The 20,149-nt window shown below is 36.3% G+C and overlaps 1 protein-coding gene across 4 annotated transcripts in view; it reads right to left on the bottom strand.

Annotated features, from left to right (window-relative positions):
* Positions 1-1,614: 1,614 nt before the first annotated feature.
* Positions 1,615-20,149, bottom strand: part of NETO2 (neuropilin and tolloid like 2) — a 63,781-nt gene continuing 45,246 nt past the window's right edge. For 2 of the 4 annotated variants that reach the window (XM_032854568.1, XM_032854569.1), the window contains exons 8-9: positions 6,837-6,950; positions 4,515-5,460 (exon numbers count right to left, since the gene is read on the bottom strand). In XM_032854568.1, the coding sequence (XP_032710459.1) occupies positions 4,880-5,460; positions 6,837-6,950 (695 nt within the window). In that variant the 3' untranslated portion in view covers positions 4,515-4,879. Of the gene's footprint in view, positions 2,666-4,514; positions 5,461-6,836; positions 6,951-20,149 lie in introns of those variants that run through there. The other 2 variants (XR_004382280.1, XM_032854571.1) reach the window with 2 other exon arrangements.

Genomic DNA, 20,149 nt, shown 5'->3' with positions numbered 1-20,149 from the left:
GCCTGAGGATGCTTTTACTTCTTATTGTAACTAAGATTATTTTACTTTGGAAGCTGTTGGGTAGGAAATGCCAACTTCTCCCTACAAGGAAATAAGGATTCTTTGTCAATTCTACAGACTCTGGAAAATGAGACAAGCAAGGAAATAAAAAAATAAGGTCTATTTCCAGGTCAAGGGTCATATTCTTTACTGTGAAGCATCCAATCCAGGATTACACATAGAAGAATTCTTACATGGTCTGGATATTCATCTATAAATTCACTGCTTTATTTATTTTTTATTTTATTTATTTATTCATGAGAGACAGAGCGAGAGAGAGAGGCAGATGCAGAAGCAGACTCCCCGCTGAGCAGGGAGCTCAATTCGGGACTAGATCCCAGGACCCTGGGATCATGACCCTAGCCAAAGGCAGACACTTAACCGTCCAAGCCATCCAGGCACCCAAAATTCACTGCTTTAAAAAAACATATACTCAAGGGACACCTGGGTGCTCAGTTAAACGTCCAACTCTAGGTTTCGGCTCAGGGTTGTGAGATCAAGCCCTGTCGGGCTCCACACTCAGCACAGAATTTGCTTGAGAGTCTCCCTGTCCCTTTCACTCAGCCCCTCCTCTCTCTCTCTCTGAAATAAACAGAATCTCAAAAAGAATTTACTCAAGACAGTATATACTAAACATGCACCCCAGCCACTAACTTCTTGGGCTTTTGTAGTCATTAAACAAATCACAGAAGTATATGAAAAGTGACTAAAAAAAGCAAATTCAGAATTTTTAATTTGTTGAGGTATATAAAACATGGGAAATTGATTTTGCAGGGACCTAAAAAGGATATCTGAGGTCAACTTGTCACTGTGGCTCAGAACTCAAATCATTCGCCAAACTCAAGAGATACAGCACACAAATCTTTAATTTCTAGAGTATACATTGTTTCCTTTAGATTTAATAAAGATGACAAAAGCAAAACACTGAAGCTTTTTTAAAAATCTAGTGCCAAACCTATAAATTGTTAACATTGTTTATTAAGAATTCACAGTAATTGTCTTGCAGTTTGCAGATGCCAAGAAGTCATGGCAACAAAATTATAGAATAGTGTTACATAGATTTAAAATAAAAAAAGTAAAATGCTTTGAAAAAAATTATTATAGAATAAATTACATTTTAAATCAGAATGACCGACAAGCTTACGTGGGACATCTGGGCTGCCGTTTAGAGCTGCTTGACCTTTAAAACTTCCAGCTAAAGCATGGGAAAAGCAGCAAAGGCAAGGCAAGAGCATGGGACTGGTTCTGAGATGTGGGTACTGACTCCTCTTCTCTGGGCCTCAGAATTCTCCTTCGTGAAGTTGGAATAGATCATCTTTCTTAGATCTTAAAAGCCCCCAAACTCAAGGTCCCTTTCTAATCATGAACAGCATAGCAGACACCATTTTGGATGAGGGCATAATCCCCTTTGAGAATCACTCCTGGAATCACAACTAGGCTTTTCTCCTGTCCTGTTTCATCACTCCACACACTCCTGAAACCTAATTGATCCTGTTCATCAGACAACAGCAGAACTATAAAAATGTTCAGAAGCAGACATTTAGGAGGTTCTTTTAATGCCTAATAATTACATGAAACATGACAGACACAAAAGCTGTTAACAAGTCAAAGTGAAAGGAGCCTTTTTAATCTCTTTTGTGTTGTGAAAGGTGGAAAATCTTTTGCTTTTTGTTAAATCTTTACGTTGAAGACTTCCCTCCACAAAAGGTGCCTTTATTTGTACATACTTTAGATGTTGGGTTCATAGTTTCCTGCAATTTGTGGGCACTTGAGTGTTGAGATCTTGTGCTAAACTCAGGATCGTAGGTGAAAGGAAACCCAGGATTGGAGATGTTCTTAGGGCCGCTCCTGAACTGAAAATATTCTCCCCTCCAGATTTGCATTTTTTCCACTGTATGGTTAACAACTGGCTTCTATATTTTCTGTGAAGGGTGTAATAACTTCCGCAAGATGGCTAAAGTTCATCTTCCATTACTAAAATTTATGGCTTTTACTTTAGTAAACAATTTGTCAAGTTTTCTTACTGACCTCAAAGATGAAAGACTATATAATGCAGCAATTAGCATTGTGCTGGTAATAATGCCTAAGAAGTTTCACTCTCTTCTCTTCCTGTAGTGTACCGCCAAGTAAATGTTTGGCTAAAAAATGTTTAAACAAGGCCTCATACCCATCTATACTTCGATGAAGGCCTACACTATGTGGCAGTTTAAGGCTGGCTCAGCGGATACTGATCATCTGCCTCTTCAGTTCTAACCCCCGTAAGACACAATGATCCAAACCCAATGATCCTAGACTGTATTAAAATGTGCCTTCACTACATAAAGATTTACTGTTCTGACTTCTCTCTGCATTTTGCATCTTTTTTTAAATTCTGAGGAAATGTTGTTCTATATAAAGATCCTCTTTCTTTAGTTGAGGAGAAAACTAGTCTCTGCAGATAAGTTTGGGTCCTCTACTGTGAAAAACAAAAACTATTTCATTTCTTTTAGCAGCCAGAAACTTTAGAATCAAAATCATTGTCCAAGCTTTACTTGCTAAGTGGAGTTGCCTGAAGCTATGTAGTTCTATGCTGTTTTAATGTTGAATGTCTTCTTTAAAGGCTCTATTTTGTAGGCCTCTTCATGCCCTTTTAAAAGAAAATAGGATACACATTTCAAAAATATAGTTACCAGTGACTACAGTTAATGTAGTTAAGCATACTGTATTAGTTTCTATTATAATGTATGTGTTAAAGATGGACTTAACAGCTGTTTTTGTAATGGATATAATTTTACATAGAAAATATGCTAGTTTTCCTTCATGAGCATGAAGAATGAGATCACAGTTATATTAAATATTTACTATGCTGTTCAAATGTTGGCTGGCTACTAACTACTAGAATGCCTATTCAACATAGCTACTGAAAGAATTTCTATCTAATCTGGCTCTGGCTCATTAGTTCAATGAATACTACATTCATTTAGTCTTTCTACCTTCCAAAATTGTATTTTTAAAACAGGAAATTATGCTGACTTTAAAAAATGTTAAATCATGAATATATAGTATTTATAGGTTTTTTTTTTAATCTCCTGGATATTATGTACTTTAAAAAACGAAAAATGTGATATAAGAAACATTTTGAAGGGGTATTTTATATGTATCATATTTAAAGGTCCCAATTTTCACTAATCTGAGAAAAGCCATAGATGTGGTATCTTAAAAAAAATCAATGAAATTCAGTGAAACTTCAATCTCTCATTTCATTGAGAATTTACTACAAAAAAATATCAAAATGAGAATTGACCTCTTTTAAATGGCATGTCTGTATTATAATTTGATAAACATTTCTTTCCATGTTTATCTTAAGATTCAAAATCTCAGTGCAATAACATGATTGAAGAATCATGTAACAATGTATATTTTAATATAAGATTTGTGTAGTGATTTAGAATAAATAACACACAGTGAAAAATTTATCAGAAACTAAATGCCATAACAAAAGGAAACAAAAGCTTATGTACACATTACCAAGGTCTTTACAATAAGTTAATACGTGTAGTTCCATCACAGCATATTTGTATACAAAGCCACTAATGGGAACACTGGAAGAAATCTCTCGTGTAGGTCTTTAATCTTGATTTAATAAAGTTTGTACAGTATCAAATAATATCAAAAGTCTAAAAAAACACAATGAGTTTTTATATCATGTTTATAAATTATTGTTTATAGACCATAAAAAAAATAAGGTCAAAAGTGCAGTTTAAAAAAAAGTGGAAGTTGTTATTCTTGGTAAGAACTAGAAAAATGTATTGTCCCAAGTAAGAAGCAATCTGAGGGCTCTTAGAGTTTCTTAGGAATTTTCCTTTAACTATCATACAACCTTGGCTACTATATGCCATAACATAAACCAGTACAAAGGGAGCAAAATCATCTTCTTATAAAAATATCAGGAAACACAAATCTGGTGATGAGAAATGCTGTAAAGAAACATAATTACAGGCCTCCCCCAAAATGAAAGAAACGACATTGTGCACAGGAATGAATAGGCCACCACTGCATGTGACCAAATTTGGGAAAATTCAAAGAATTTCTAGAAGTTTTAATCTTTTTCAAGTTTTTAGTCATGACTGGCAAGGGTGCATATATCCCAGGATTATGAAATCTTCTACTGTAAGACAAAATAGGACTTAAAGGTGATAAATCTTATCATCTACTATTCACAAAAGATAAGGACTAAGGATCCAGTAATTAAAAGGCAGCAGTATAGAAATTAGTCAAGAAGAAACAGATGGGTGCGACAGAACTCTAGGTCTTCATTGGCACTTAGCATAGTAACAAGTTATATTTTGACAAATTCTAGAACAAATGCCTGTATTGAAATATGTGTGGTACAGTAACCATTTATATTTAAGGAACCAAAATGGTAAAATAATGGACTTAAAAAACAAATTAAATTTAAAGAAAAGAAAAACAAAAGGAATGTAGAGACGAACTTATTGTGGGATCAAAATGTTGACAAGCTGTATCAACTAGAGCAGTTTCTTGTTGCTAAGCCTAACAGGCAGTCTGAGCCAGGCTCAGCACCACCATTCCCCTCTTCGGATACTATTTTGCTCATACCTTGTGTGTGTGACACCAAGCAATAGTGACTGTTACTTTGTTCATGGACTGGAGTAGGTCCCTTGATTGGTTTAACACATAGGCTGCCTGAGACAATAAAAGCTTCACCATTACAGTAGGTTAGTGGGAATGAAGGTCGTCCTAGTTCTGATAGGAGAAAAGGGTTGGTGGCGGAAGAGTATGGGTGCTCAGCAGACTGCATACGTACACACTTAATAACTAATGTCCCCTTAGTAGAAGATTAAAAATCAATGGATATGGACGCTTGTGCAGAATCTTCTCGCCCCCGGACATAAATCTCACAAGGAATCTCCTCCATTACTCTGTCTTCTAGGGCCTGTTCAGGGCACTCATGTGCCTGTTTGAAAGTGTAGCTACTCTTTTTGAAGGTGCTGTTAAATGTTTTCATTGGCTGTGGTTGTGCAAAATCATTTCGGAAAGGCAGTTCCATGGAACTCAGGTTGGTCCTGCTCTGTTTGACACTGGATGCTTGTGACCCACAGTGATGGTCATGAATGCAGCGGGAGGCGGTGGAGGAGCGCCGCATCTTCTGGTAGTTGTCCAGTTCTTCTGACAGGTCGGCCAAGTCTGCAGAAATCTCTTTGTCCCTTAGGGAGAACAGCTCATAATGAGGAGGATCAAACACTTCCTGAAATCCAGTTTTATTAAATGCACTTTTGCAAGCCATGACCTTTTTTCGAGGCTGTTTCACTTGTACTAAAATAGAAATAATGAGAAGGACCAAGACAATCCCTGATGTGATGCCAATAATTGTTCCATGGGTTTTAGTGACTTGTTCAAACAGTCCTGCTTTTTTCTTTTCTGTAGAAAGAGAAACAATAAGCCTTTCAAAATTCATTGAGTTCTGTCACAAGTTGGTAAAATATTTTTAGATAAAGCAGAACACGTGGGTCAAATATACTACAGATGATGCCATTTAAAATTAGGTTTTTAAACAAATAAAACAATCCCATTAAGATTTCTGGTTAAACGAACCAACGACAATATAGTCGGATAGATTACATAAAAGAAAAAGGACTTGGTTCTTTACTCAGAAGGTACATGAAGGCATACAATTTGCAAATCAAATTAAAAACATGAATCTAGGGGCTCCTGGGTGGCTCAGTTGGTAAAGCGTCTGACTTCAGCTCAGGTCATCATCTCCAGGTCCTGGGATCGAGCCCCGAATCGTGTTCCCTGCTCAGTAGGGAGTCTGTTTCTCCCTCTCCCTCTGTCCCTCCCCTCACTTGTGCTCTCTCTCTCTCTCAAATACATAAATAAAATCTTAAAAAAATAAAATAGAAAAATAAAAACATGAATATAGAGAAAATGCCCAAAGAAATGCTCTTGTTCTATCAGGTCAGGTCAGCTTTCTGCTCTGTGGTGTTTGGCCAACTGCCACGCTGAAGTATATCCACAGTATTCCTTTCTTTTCTTTTTTTTTTCCCACTGTATTTCTACTGATGGCCATCAGCAAGACAGGACTAAAGTGATTAGGCTAACCCACTGAGGTATATCATCAAGATCCAACCTTTGAATGATTATCTGATAATACTTCAAGTCAAGTACTTAAGAAGCCATATCAGATCACACTAAATTCTCATAGTAAGATATTCACTGAACTCTTGGAGGATAGAAGGCAGGTAAACTTTAAGACTGAGACAGTGATTTGATAATGCCTGTAGATATTGTTATTACCACAAGTCATGTTTACCTTAGATATACACTAGAAATATAGCATAGAAAATTTTATAAAATGAAAAAGCAGTTCTTACTAGCCTACTTTTACTGCTTTTTAAGACTGAATCCATCAGTATTTATTAAATAGTATTACCGTACAATTTTAAAAATACTAGTATTCTAGGTCACTTTCTGAATTATTCTGAGAATAAGGTATCTTTACAATACGAATGACTAAAATAACGCATGAAATATTATGGCAGACTTTTGAACAACTTCAGATAAAAAACAGTACATAAAAAAAAGAATACTTTCAATTGAGAATAAATATTTTTTCTTTGCTTTTACCACATACCAGAGATGCATGATCTATTTAAAGGAACAGTTATATTCTATGTTTCCATTTTGGCCAAAGCAGCTATGCTAAGCATAGTTATAGAGGACATTTTAAGTGTTTCTTAATGAAGGGCAATGGCCACTTTTCTCTCAAAAAGGTTGGCCTTTGCCAGCACACTCACCTTTACAGTGATTTTCATCCCAAGGGTATGCACAGTTCTGAACACCGTTACAGACTAAAGAATTATTGATGCACATGTTGCTGTGGCAGAAGAAAGTGCTACCTGTGCACGGAGCTGCAGGAAAGAAGAAGTTTGTTGCTAAGAACTCATCCTGGTTTACTGACCCTTCCTCCTTCCATGAGTACCCTCTGTACTAGAGACACAGTAAGACAAGGGCCAGTACGCTCTGAGATGGTCTGAGGTAAACACTTTTTACTCCAGCTGGGTGCCAAATGTCATTTTTAGTGTAATGACAGTATGAATACATTTGCCATGGTGCTTATGGAACTAGCATACAGCCTGGTAAGTTTTTTCAAAATGTTAAAAGAAAATGTTGGTGAGGATGTGGAGACTCTGGAACCCTTGGTGCACTGCTGGGGGAAATGTAAAACAGTACAGCTGCTATGGTAAACAGGATGGGGTTTCCCCCAAATTCCCACCGATTACTGTCTGCTCCAGCAATTCCACGCCCAGGTGCATACCCCAAACACCTGAAAGCAGGGGCTCGAACACAGAGTACACCGGTGATCATGGCAGCATTAGTCACAAAGCCCACAGCAGCATTATTCCACCAAAAGGCGGAAACAACCTAAATAAATGTCTGTTGATGGGTGAATGGATAATCGCAATGAGGTACACACATAAGTAATGGACTATTATTCAGGATTAAAATTCAGAAGAAAATTCTGACAAATGCTACAACATGGATGAATCTTGGAGACAACATGCTTGAAAGAAGCCAGACACAAAAGAACAAATTATGTATGAGTCCAGGTATATGAGGTACCCAGCGTGTCAGTTCATTGAGAGGAAAAGAGAACATCAGCTACCAGCATCCAGCAGGAGAGGGGAATGGGGTGTTTAATGGGACAGTTTCAGCTGGGGATGATCAAAAACTTCTGGAAACGGATAGTGCTGATGGGTGCACAAAGATATCAATGTACCTAGTGCCAGTCAACTATGCACTTAAAAATGGTTAAAACGGCAAATTTTATGTTACACAGATTTTGCCAGAAAAAAAAAATCACTCCTTGGAATTTGTAAATTAAAATTTTTTTAAAATGATAAAGATATATGGACTATATACCATGTAACTTCGTGTTTTATGTAAACTGTTCTTCAGCCTGAAATGTCTCCTCCTTCCTTCCTGGTGACTACCTGCTCATCTTTCAAGATCACTGAAAATGCAGCCCTCTCTGTGAAGATTCCCTCAATGCTCCTAGGTACCGAGTGTGACTCCTATGTTCCTGTCATACTCTAAGATGTGCTTCTATTTAACACTTCTCCTGTATATGTAAACATTTGTTACACTACATTGTGACTCAGTGTGTTTACTTCTGTTAAGAAATAAAGTCCTGGATTGGAGACAAAAGTACCAACATAGTATAAAGTATAAAGACATACACACAAGAATCTGAAAGTCAGGAAGCATGATGGCTTTTCTCTCACATTCACAGAAGCCCGTAAAAATCAACTAATCATTGTGACTTCCAGAAATATAATAAAGCAAAATGTATTTCCTGTCTAAAAAATTCTACATTTAAGATAGGTATCTCATCAAAGAAAGAAAACTGAATTCTACTCTCTATTATACTGATAGACCTCAAATATTTTTATATATTTTTTAAAAGCTTATTTTCAAGATGAAAAGAAATACATAAAATTTTATAGGACTAATAATCACTGGATTTCCTCCCCTAAATATTATCTTTTTAAAAAACATATATACAATGAACCTTATCAAAACAGTGAATTTAGTATTTCTTTCCCCTCTAAAGAGAAGGCTCTCTCTTTAGGTTACAAACACAGGAAGTTTTGGAATACAACACAATACACATTGTCCAATTGCATCACCAGTAATAAAACCGACAGTATGGCAAACACAAACAAACAAGACTGTTGGATTGTTTGGTATCCACCTGCTTGACCCCCCTTTGTCTATTTCTCAATTTGGCTCTGAAGATGGGCTGTAAAAATAGGTATTTATTGAGACCCCAGGAATACTATCAAAAGGACAAGAAATAAGTGTCAGTGCAGATGTGGAAAAATGGAACCCCTTGAGCACTGTTGGTGGGAATGCAAACTGGTGCAGCTACTGTGGGAAACAGTATGGAGGTTTTGAGGCTCCTCAAAAAATTAAAAATTAAAAATAGAATTACTATATAATCCAGCAATTTCACTCTTGGATATCTATCCAAAGAAAATGAAAACACTAATTCAAAAAGATATAGACACCCCTATGTTCACTGCAACATCATTAACAATAGTCAAGATATGGCAGAAACCTCAGTGTCCATAAATGGATGAATGAATAAAGATGTAATATATAGGAGCGCCTGGGTGGCTCAGTAGGTTAAAGCCTCTGCCTTTGGCTCAGGTCATGACCCCAGGGTCCTGGGATCGAGCCCCGCATCAGGCTCTCTGCTCAGCATGGAGCCTGCTTCCTCCTCTTTCTCTGCCTGCCTCTCTGCCTACTTGTGATCTCTGTCTGTCAAATAAATAAATAAAATCTTAAAAAAAAAGATGTAATACATATATAAATTGGAGTAATGGATGGAACTAGAGGGTATTATGCTAAGCGAAATAAGTCAATCAGAGAAATACAATTATCGTATGAACTCACTGATATGAGGAATTTGAGAAACAAGACAGAGGATCACAGGGGAAAGGAGGGGAAAATGAAACAAGAAGAAACCAGAGAGAGACAAACTATAAGAGACTCTCAATCTCAGGAAACTGTTGCTAAAGTGGACGGGGATGGGGGAATGGGGTGGCTGGGTGATGGATACTGGGGAGGGTATGTGCTATGACAAATGCTGTGTATTGTGTAAGACTGATGAGTCACAGACCTGTACCACTGAGACAAATAAAACGTTACGTTAAAAAAAATGAAAATGTTTCTACAAAACAAACAAAAACTGGAGTATTACTGAGCCATAAAAAAGAGTGAGATCTTGCCATTTGTGACAACATGGATAGACTGAAGAGGTATGCTAAGTGAAATTAGTTAGAGAAAGACAAATACATATGATTTCACTTATATGTGGATTCTAAAAAAACAAAACAAATTCACAAACAAAACAGAAAGACACATAGATATAGAGAACTAATGGTTGCCAGAGGGAAGGGGATGGGGAGACAGGACTAAGTAGGGGAAGGGGACTAAGAGGAACAGTCTTTCAGTTATAAAATAAGTAAGTCACAGGGATGTAATGTACAGCACAGGGAATATAGTCGATAATATTGTAACAACTTTGTATAGTGACAGATGAAACCTAGACTTATTGTGGCGATCATTTCGTAATGTATGTAAATATCAAATCATTGAAACTAATACCATATTGAATGAATGTCAGTTATTCTTCAATTAAAACAAAAAATAACATCCAGGGATGCCTGGGTGGCTCAGTTGGTTAGACAGCTGCCTTCGGCTCGGGTCATGATCCCGGGGTCCTGGGATAGAGTCCCACATCTGGCTCCTTGCTTGGCGGGGAGCCTGCTTCTCCCTCTGCCTCTGCCTGCGCTTCCACGCTCTCTCTAACAAATAAATAAAATCTTTAAAAAAAACAAACAAACAAAAAAACATCCAAAATTGCTTTGCGTTAGAGGGCAAATATATAATCTCTTTAAGGCATAATCCCCAAAAGGTAAAAGTCACCAAGTTCTAGTTCAGCAGGCTAATCATCTACTATTAATTACTATGAGCCAGGATTTGTGAAACCCTTCTCCTTCGCCATTATAAACTAAATTGAGTTTCAGCAAGAGTTTTATCCAAATACAATTAAATATTCTCTGTCAAAAACCTTTAGACTTTCTTATTTGCTGGGTACTTACCCACTCCTGTTCAAGTATAATAACCCCTAGGTGGCTCTAATGACTCAAGAATTTAAAATAAAATACTAAGAACTGTGAGTTTGGGAAATAGTGCTATGAAACAGAGAGAAGAGATAATGATGGACTAGTAATTAATAAAAATTGTTTGTTATTAGTTAACCTGTCTAACTTAAAATTTTAACTGACTCCCTGGGTCTCTGCTTCCTCTTTTTAAATGAGTGGGATGGACTACCCGGTATTTCAGACTTCTGGTTCTCAAATCAATGAGACTGGGGCACGTGGGTGGCTCAGTCAAGTGTCTGCCTTTAGCTCAGGTCTTGATCCCAGTGTCCTGGGATCAAGTCCAGTGTTGCAGGGGAGAGTCCTTGCTCAGTAGGGGGTCTACTTCACCCTCTCCCTTTGCCCTTCCCCACCATTCATGTTCTCTGTCTCTCAAATAATAAAATCTTTTTTTTTTTTAAAAAGACCCTTTTTTAAAAAAAAAAAAGATTTTATTTACTCATTTGACAGAGATCACAAGTAGGCAGAGCAGCAGGCACAGAGAGAGAGGAAGTGAAGCAGGCTCCCCACTGAGCAGAGAGCCTGATGTTGGGCTTGATCCCAGGACCCTGAGATTGTGACCTGAGCCAAAGGTAGAGGCACAACCCACTGAGCCACTCAGGTGCCCCTCAAATAAGAAAATTTTTTTTTTTAGTTAATAATACATATTTATTTGATTTGATTTTTTATTCATTTAATTTTTTTTATTTTTTTAATTAACATATAATGTATTATTAGCCCCAGGGGTACAGGTCTGTGAATCGCTGGGTTTACACACTTCATAGCACATACCTTTCCCAATGTCCATAACCCCACCACCACACTCTCCCTAGCCCCCGCCCCGCAACCCTCAGTTTGTTTTGTGAGATTATCAAATAATAAAATCTTTTTTTTTTTTTAAAGATTTTATTTATTTGACAGAGATCACAAGCAGGCAGAGAGGCAGAGAGAGAGAAGGAAACAGGCCCTATGCGGGGCTTGATCCCAGGACCCCGGGACCATGACTCGAGCTGAAGGCAGAGGCTTCAACCCACTGAGCCACCCAGGCACCCCCAAATAATAAAATCTTAAAAACAAAAATAAAATCGATGAGACTGAAATTAGTGGTCTCAATCATGTTGATACTTCTATTCTCAGAAGAATCATGTATATAACCAGTAATTTACTCAGAGACTGAATCCACCACATGGTATCATTTAACCATTAAGTATTTCATGATTCTTTAAGAAATGCTTAGGGGTGCCTGGGTGGCTCAGTGGGTTGAGGCCTCTCCCTTCGGCTCAGGTCATGATCCCAGAGTCCTGGGATGGAGCCCTGCATCGGGCTCTCTTCTCAGCAGGGAGCCTGCTTCCTCCTCTCTCTCTCTGCCTGCCTCTCTGCCTACTTGTGATCTCTGTCAAATAAATAAATAAAATCTTAAAAAAAAAATGCTTGATGGTTTCAAAGCTTATCGTTAAGGACAAAAGATACCAGTTACGTAAATAAGCCATTAGGTTGAGGACAGAAAAGCCAAAGAAAAGGTATGTTGGTATTTTATTTCAGTATACAATCAGCTAGTGTACCTACCTCAGCTGTGTCCCATAGATCATAAAATTATATTACACTCAGGTGTGCACTTTAACATAACCAATGGCCTAGAGAACACACAGTAGTTTTGGATACTTCTAAAAACTGGGGTTTTCTGTTTTGTTTATATGTCATACCACAACTCTTTTTCATACTATATCATATTACCTACTGACCTATCTAATTTTACTAGTCTTATCTAGTTCACAAACGAAGAGACAGGGAACAGAAGCTATTTTTAAGATGGGCTGAGTGAGGTTATAAGCAGCACTGTGGCTTCTAGGTATTCTGATTTTGAATCAAACTATCATTAGGTCTTAAAGTTTATCCACAGAACATTGTGTGACACAGAATATTTTGATGTCTCTTTATAATCCTCAAAAGGGGGAAAAAAAAAAGGTTTTCTGGTCACTGTTTCTCATTGATTGAACAGTGAGTAGAAAACACCCTCAGTTTTTTATTAAAGAATTCTTTACTTCTCCCATTATTTAAAGCCATTAGAAAGCAGCGCTGACATTGTCAGATATTGTTTTGTAGAAATGTATTATACTCATAATTATAGATGTATTAAGCTCTGTGGATTTTCAGTGGACAAGCAGAGCTGTTTAAAAAGAGAATTGAAGTATCAGTTACTGACATGGGATGCTAATGACATACTTCAACTAACAACTATAAAAAATGGTTGAATTATTGGAATTTAATAAGTAAGGGACAAAGAGAATTGCAAAAATAGTGCCAGTTATAAACTCTTTTCTACTTATAGCCTGAGGACTTTCTACTGGGTCGTGGCGTGAGAAAGAAGAAGGGTTAGGCTTTCAGTTCCCCTCCCTTTCTCATGAGATGTGGCAATGATGCTGAGAGACGGTCTGTCCCTCAACGAGGCCTGCAGGACCGCCACAGGCAGTATGTCACTGCGAATCCCATTATGGATTTATTCTAACAAAAATAACTTCTGCTGCTTTCACAGTTGTAGTCCTAGAAATTATTTTCCTAAAACCATATCCCGTCTTGAAGAGATACATATTAGTATTCAGTGCTTGGGAAGTACTTGTATCATTCGTTTTAGCCAAGTTATATTATTTTAGTCAAATCTGTAATCTATAATGGGTAGAATTAGTCCATCCATAGAAACCTTTTCTAAAATATTGTTTTCATGAATGGATTCATAACAATTACACATCATTAATAGCTTAGAGAAAAACAAAAGAGTTTAACACTTTGAATCAAGGATGAGCATATAAAAATGTACTATTTGGAGCTCTCTAATGTGCTTATTAAAAGGAGATTTCCGAACTGGGACTTTTGTTTTATAAAAATTTTCAAAGTCCTTTATTTGATCATATACATGACTTTTTTTTTTTTTGGAGGGATAGTTTTCCTGTTCTTCATGGATAATAAAGCTAAATTTAGGATATGGAGCAAAGTCTTATATTTAGTGATTATTGTGAAGATATAACTTGAGGGAGACTTTCCACATATTTACTTATCAGATCTGTACTGATGGAGAAATCATTAGTGTATATAGAGAAATATCTTAACTAAAACACATTAGAGAAGAATTTTGCTTATAAGATTTGTATCAGTGATGCCCAAAATAAATATAATGCAAGCCAAAATGTGACCAAGTAGCCACATTATAAAGATCTTTAAAAAGAAACAGGTGGAATGAATTTTACTAATAGCTTATTTAACCCAATATATCTGTGCAGAAAAGAGTTACTACAGCGGGATTGAGGCCACTACCTTCAGAAGGGTCTGTGTGCAAGGTTGGCCCTTAGTTCTGACTGATAAGGTTCATGGTGCCTAGAGTTTGTGTAAACAATGTCATTTATGCCGAATACCTTCTTTGCTTCTGTGAGTTCACAATTTTGGTACAGGCAATGCAGAAAGTGTCTGTGAGACCAGTTCTTAGTAAAAACCTTGGGTGCTGAGCTCGAATGGGCTTCTCTGGACAGAAACATTGTTTATGTTACTGCATTTTTTGTTGCTGGAGAAACACATGCTCAGTGTGCCCTTCATACGAGGAGCGAGCGTTGAGGAACGCTGTGAGGACTTCTCTGAGAGGACTCAGACAGTAATTCCCATTTGTTGGTCACATATCCTTTACTGTGAGAAATCTCAGCTGTAACTATTCAAATACATGTGGAGTCCTGTGAGTCCTTCTAGCAAATCACCTAACATGTGGGTGGTGTTGGGGAGCCCTGATACAATCCCCAAAACACTCTCATTTAACACATATAAAATATTCATTATTTCCTACCAAGTCTTTGAAATCCAAGATTTATCTTTATAAATATAGCACATTTCCATTTAGATGGGCCACATTATGATTGTTCAACAGCCACATGGGGCTGCTGGACACCACTGGAAAGCACAGGTAAAAGACGCTGAGAATAAATAAACTGAGGAGAAAGGGAAACGGCTGAAAGGCTTTCTTGCTAACTGAAACTATATCTTTGTATCAAGCACTGCTTTGTAGTTATTTGAAGAAGTGAAGCAGCCTTTACATAGCGATTTTTTTCAAGTGTGAAAAGTTGATAAAATTTTTTTGGAAACAGCTTATATGCATCCATAGGGCAACAAGAGGCAGCAACACAGTTTGCTCCTGGTAAGTATCACTGCTGCGCTCCTGACATTTCCAGCTACTTGAGAAACTCACTAAATCCAAAATAACTCAATACTTATTCCTCTTATCTCTCCAATTTTTATTTCCAAGTCAGTCAGACCGAAACTGTAGGTATCTCTGACTCATTCTGTTACTTTTCAGTCTGGTCAGTCACCAAATCTTGTTGCTTCTACTTCCACAACTCTCCCTCTGTCTCTGCTCTAATTCAGACCATCTTCGTCTAGACCCCTGACTATGGAAGTTAGCCTCCCTTCTCCATAGCCTCCACACTCCAACTGAAACAAGGTTCTGATTATGTCATTTTATAGTAAGAAACCCTTCAGAATTCCCCAATGCCTGTGATAGGAACTCTAATTTTAGCCTTTAATTTAAAGGCCGTCTAACTTTGGCTTTAGTCTACCTCTCTTGACATATTTTTCCTCTCTTCTTTTTTCTACTACTTCTTCTGATCAAATAAGCCTGGGCTGTATGTGTTTTGTTCATTCCGTAGCCTGTTTGGAATAACAACCTCAGTTATTCAACATTTCTACCTTCTAAAATCTACCTGCTCTCAAGGATAAATAAACTCAAAGGCCCTCCCTTCAAGGACTACTTGCTTCATAATCGATGCTGTCTACTAGAAATAACCTAGATATTTAATCAGGAAGCACTTGTTTTCTGTCTCAAATAGTCTTTGTCATTGTTATTCCTGCAACTGCCCCATTTGCATGTGTGTTACCTCACTTGAAAGACCATCCTTTAGAGCAGGGACTGTTTCATTCATTTTCGTATCTTCATAGCAAACACAGTATCTCATATGATAAATGTTAAATAAATGAATGGAAGGCAAGTAGGAAGGCTGATTGGCTGAATTGGCTTCATAACCCAACTAGCCATCTGGCAATTCATCAAGTCTTTTAAAATTATAGATGGAAGAGTTCAGCTATGATAAAGCTTATGTAGGTCACATATGATCATGATCTTAACAAAGAATCCATGGAATAATACTATAATATCTTAAAATTATATCTCCTTCTCTTATGAGGACAATACAGAAAATATACACTTATTTTTAAAATATACGTGGCATGAACATACACAGTCACCTATACTGGGGCAGTGTGGATGAGTCTTTAAATGGTAATTTTCTTCATAAAGAGGTGACCGTGAGGAAAGGGACTAGTCAGAGGGATTAATCAGTACTATCCAAATATAGAATAAAGTTAAACCAAGCCACTCAAAACCAAGCCAAAAACATGATGGTATTTTTGAAAGCAGTTTTTCAAAGAAATCAAAGCTAATTAATATGATTTGTATTTATGATAAGCAAAATCAACAAAATAATTATTAGGAAGTACAGACAAGTCACTTGGATTTTTATAAGAGATAGAAAGAAAGGCAATAGAACCAACTTTTCCTGGGATTTGTTCACGTGAATTATCAGGAGTTAAAGGAAAGAATCCTAAAATCTGTCCTTGGACATTTTCCACTTTTAAGCTGGGTCAGTATCTATACATGAGTTACCCCATTCTTTAATATAAAAAGGTTCTTATGTGCTTACAAAATAGTAAAAATGACTTTTAAAGACGTAACCAACTCATAGAAAGACAAACACATAACCACACACACACACACACACACACACACAAATCTAAAGAATATACACAAAAGGAAATTCAAATGTGTTGCCACAAAAAAATCTAACCACAAAAGAAGGTTGTGATGAAGAAAACGAGGGACAAAAAGCTTTAAGACATTTAGAAAACTAACAGCAAAAAGGAAGAAGTCCTTCCATCTCAGTAATCACTATAAAGGTAAATGAGTTAAACCCTCCATTCAAAAGGCAGAGATTGGCAGAATAGATAATTAAAAAAACCCCAAAGGATCCCACTGTATACTGTTTTACAAAAGGTTCACTTTAGATCTAAAGATATAAATTGATTGAAAGTGAAAAAATGGAGAAAGATATTCCATGCAAATAGTTACCAAAAGATAGCTGGAGTGGCCATACAAATATAACAAAAAATAGACTTCAAATCAAAATTGTTGCAAGTGATAAAGAGGTACACTATATTGGTAAAAGGGGTCATTAAGAAGATACAACAATTATAAAAAAATATAAACCAAAAATCAGACTCCTAAAATATAAGAAGCAAACACTATCAGAATTCAAGGCACAATTAGATATTCTACAATAATGGTTGGAGAGTTCACTATCCCACTTTCAATAATGAGTAGAATAACTACACAGATTAATAAGCAAATAAAGAATAACACTATAAACCAACTAGACCTAATAGATATATACAGAAAGTTCCATCCAACAGCAGCAAAATACACATTTTTTTCAAGCATATATGGAACTTTCTCCAGGATGGACCATATGTTACACCACATACACACAAAAATCTTAAAAGACTGACATCATACAAAGTATCTTTTCCAATCACACTAAAATAAAACTAGAAATCAATAACAGAATGAAAACTGGAAAATTCATAAAGATGTGGAAATTAAATTACACACTCTTAACCCACTAACTGGTCAAACAAGAAATCAGAAGGGAAATTAAAGAATACCTTGAGATAAATGAAAATGAAAACACAACACAGCAAAACTTTATGAGAAGCAGTGAAAACAGTGCAAAGAAGGAAATTTATACCTATAAATGCTACATTAAAAAAGAAGAAAGACCTCAAATCAGTAACTTAACCTTAAAGAATGAGGAAAAAAGGAAAAACTAAACTTGGATTTCTATGCCTTTGTCAGAAATGCTAAAATTATAGAGAAGAGAAATAGAGAATGGAAAAATTAGAGAAAAGAAAAAAAAAGGTTCTTTGAAGAGAACAAAACTGGCAAAACTTTAGTTACAATAACTAAGGTAAAAAGAGAAACAGATGAAAAGATTCAAATTACTAAAATCAGAAACTCAAGTGGAGACATTATTGTAGATGTTACGCTATAAAAGGGATTAAAAGAGAATCTTAAAAACAATTCTACACCAACAAACTGCTAATCTAGATGAAATAGACAAACTCCTAGAAACATACATTCTACCCAAACTGAATGAAACTAAACAGAAAATTTGAATAGCTCTCTAACTAGGAGTTTGAAACAGTAATCAAACTATCTCCCAACAATGAAAAGCCCTGGACTGGATGGCTTCACTGGGAAATTCTACCAAATGTTAACAGAACATCAATTCTCAAACTCTTCCAAAAAGCTGGAGAGAAAGGGTTACTCTTTTTGATTCTATGGACCAGCATAACCCTTATATCAAAGCCAGACAAAAATACTACAAGAAAATAAAAGTACAGACCAATATCCCTTATGCATATTGATGCAAAAATCCTTAACAAAATATTAGCAGTGAATTCAGCAACATTTTAAAAGGATCATACACCATGACCAAGTGGGACTTATTCCTGGAACATAAAAATGGTTTTATATACAAAATCAATCAATATAATATATCACATTAACAGAATAAAGAGAAAAAAAATCACATAAACATCTCAACTGAATCAGAAAAAGCTTTTGAGAAAATTCAACACCTTTGCATGATGAAAACACTCAATAAACTAGGACCATAAGAAAACTTCCTCAACATGATAAAGGCTATCTATGAAAACCCCACAGCTAAAACCTACTTAATGGTAAAAGGTAAAAGCTTTGCTCTTAAGATTAGAAAGAAGACAAAGGTGTCTCCTTTAGCTTCTATTCAATATAGTACTAGAAGTCCTGGCAAGAGCAATTAGGCAAGAAAAGGAAATAAAAAAATAAAATAGTACCCAAAATTGAAAATTACCTGTTTGCAGACAATATGATCTTATACGAAGAAAACTTTAACAAGATTATGTGCACGTGTGTGTGTGTGTGTGTGCACGCACACGCGCACACACAGACACACAGAGCTAATAAACTAACTCAGCAAGTTGCAGGATACAAACACAACACAGAACAATCAGGTGATTTTCTACACATTAACAATGCAGACTTGTAGACCTGCCTACTAAGCAGTACAAAACACTCTTGAAAAAAATTAAAGACAACAAATAAATGGAAAGACATCCTGGGTTCATGGGCTGGAAAACTTAACATTTATTAAGATGACACTACTAAACTACTCAAAAGCAATCCACAGATTCATTATGATTTTTATTAAAAAAACCCCAAAGGTGTTTTTAGCAGTGCCTTCTGTAAGAGAAGAAAAGGGCTTCTAACCCTTTTGGTCTCAGGGCTGGGCTAAGGAAAACACAGCTGAGCCTGGGTCATCCTGTGGTGACAGGAAGTAAGAAAGTGATTTAATTAAAAAAAAAAAAAAAAAAGGAAGGTTACATCAAAAGTTGGGCCAAAGCTGGGACTTTGAGTAATAAATTATTGTTCGTATTATAATAATTACATGTTATATACAATTATATATACAATAATGGCATAAAATAAATACCCATAAACTCATACTGATATAAATCATTGAATAGATAAATGAGGGGAAAAATAACTCTTCCTAACAGTAGAATTACAACTAATAAATAGAATAATAATGGAAGCAGAAAACTACCATTAGGTAAACATTACAATAATTCCTATCGTAGGCAGAAATCATTAACAGATGCTAAAATTAGTGAGCAAAGGGATATTTGCATAGTCTCAAACGCAATTATTACCAGAAATGAAAATATCAGTAACTTTATGGTGGAGAAACCTGACAGACAGCACCTTAAGGAAGTGACCAAAGTTAGCATGAGACAAATCCACATGTACCCCCCTACCTCACTGGTGTGATGAGCTAAGAAAGGTGTAGTATCATTTCTGTGATATTGACAGAAATATGTAACCTCAAAAGAATCGAGAAAACATCAGACAAACTCAAATTGACATTCTACTAAATAAATGGCCAGTGCTCTTCAAATATATTAAGGTCATTAAAGACTGAGAAACTGTCACAGATTGAGGAGACTCAAGGACAGATATTAAGTAAATGCAGTGTGGGATCCTGCATCAGAAAAGGACATTAATGAAAAACTAGTGACATGTGGATAAGGTCTATATATATTGGTCGATAATACTAAATCAGTGTTAATTCTCAGTTTTACCACATTATTAAGGGAATCTGAGTGAAGGACATATGAAAACTCTATAGTAGAGAGGAAGGAGCAAGATGGCATAGGAGTAGGAGACCTTAATTTCACCTGGTCCCAGGAATTCATCTAGATAGTTATCAAACCAT

Source organism: Lontra canadensis, unplaced genomic scaffold, assembly GCF_010015895.1.
Source record: "Lontra canadensis isolate GAN:19392208 unplaced genomic scaffold, GSC_riverotter_1.0 scaffold8, whole genome shotgun sequence".
Taxonomy (NCBI): domain Eukaryota; kingdom Metazoa; phylum Chordata; class Mammalia; order Carnivora; family Mustelidae; genus Lontra; species Lontra canadensis.
The sequence above is the reverse complement of the archived record's forward strand: the minus strand, read 5'-3'. Positions and strand labels throughout refer to the sequence as shown.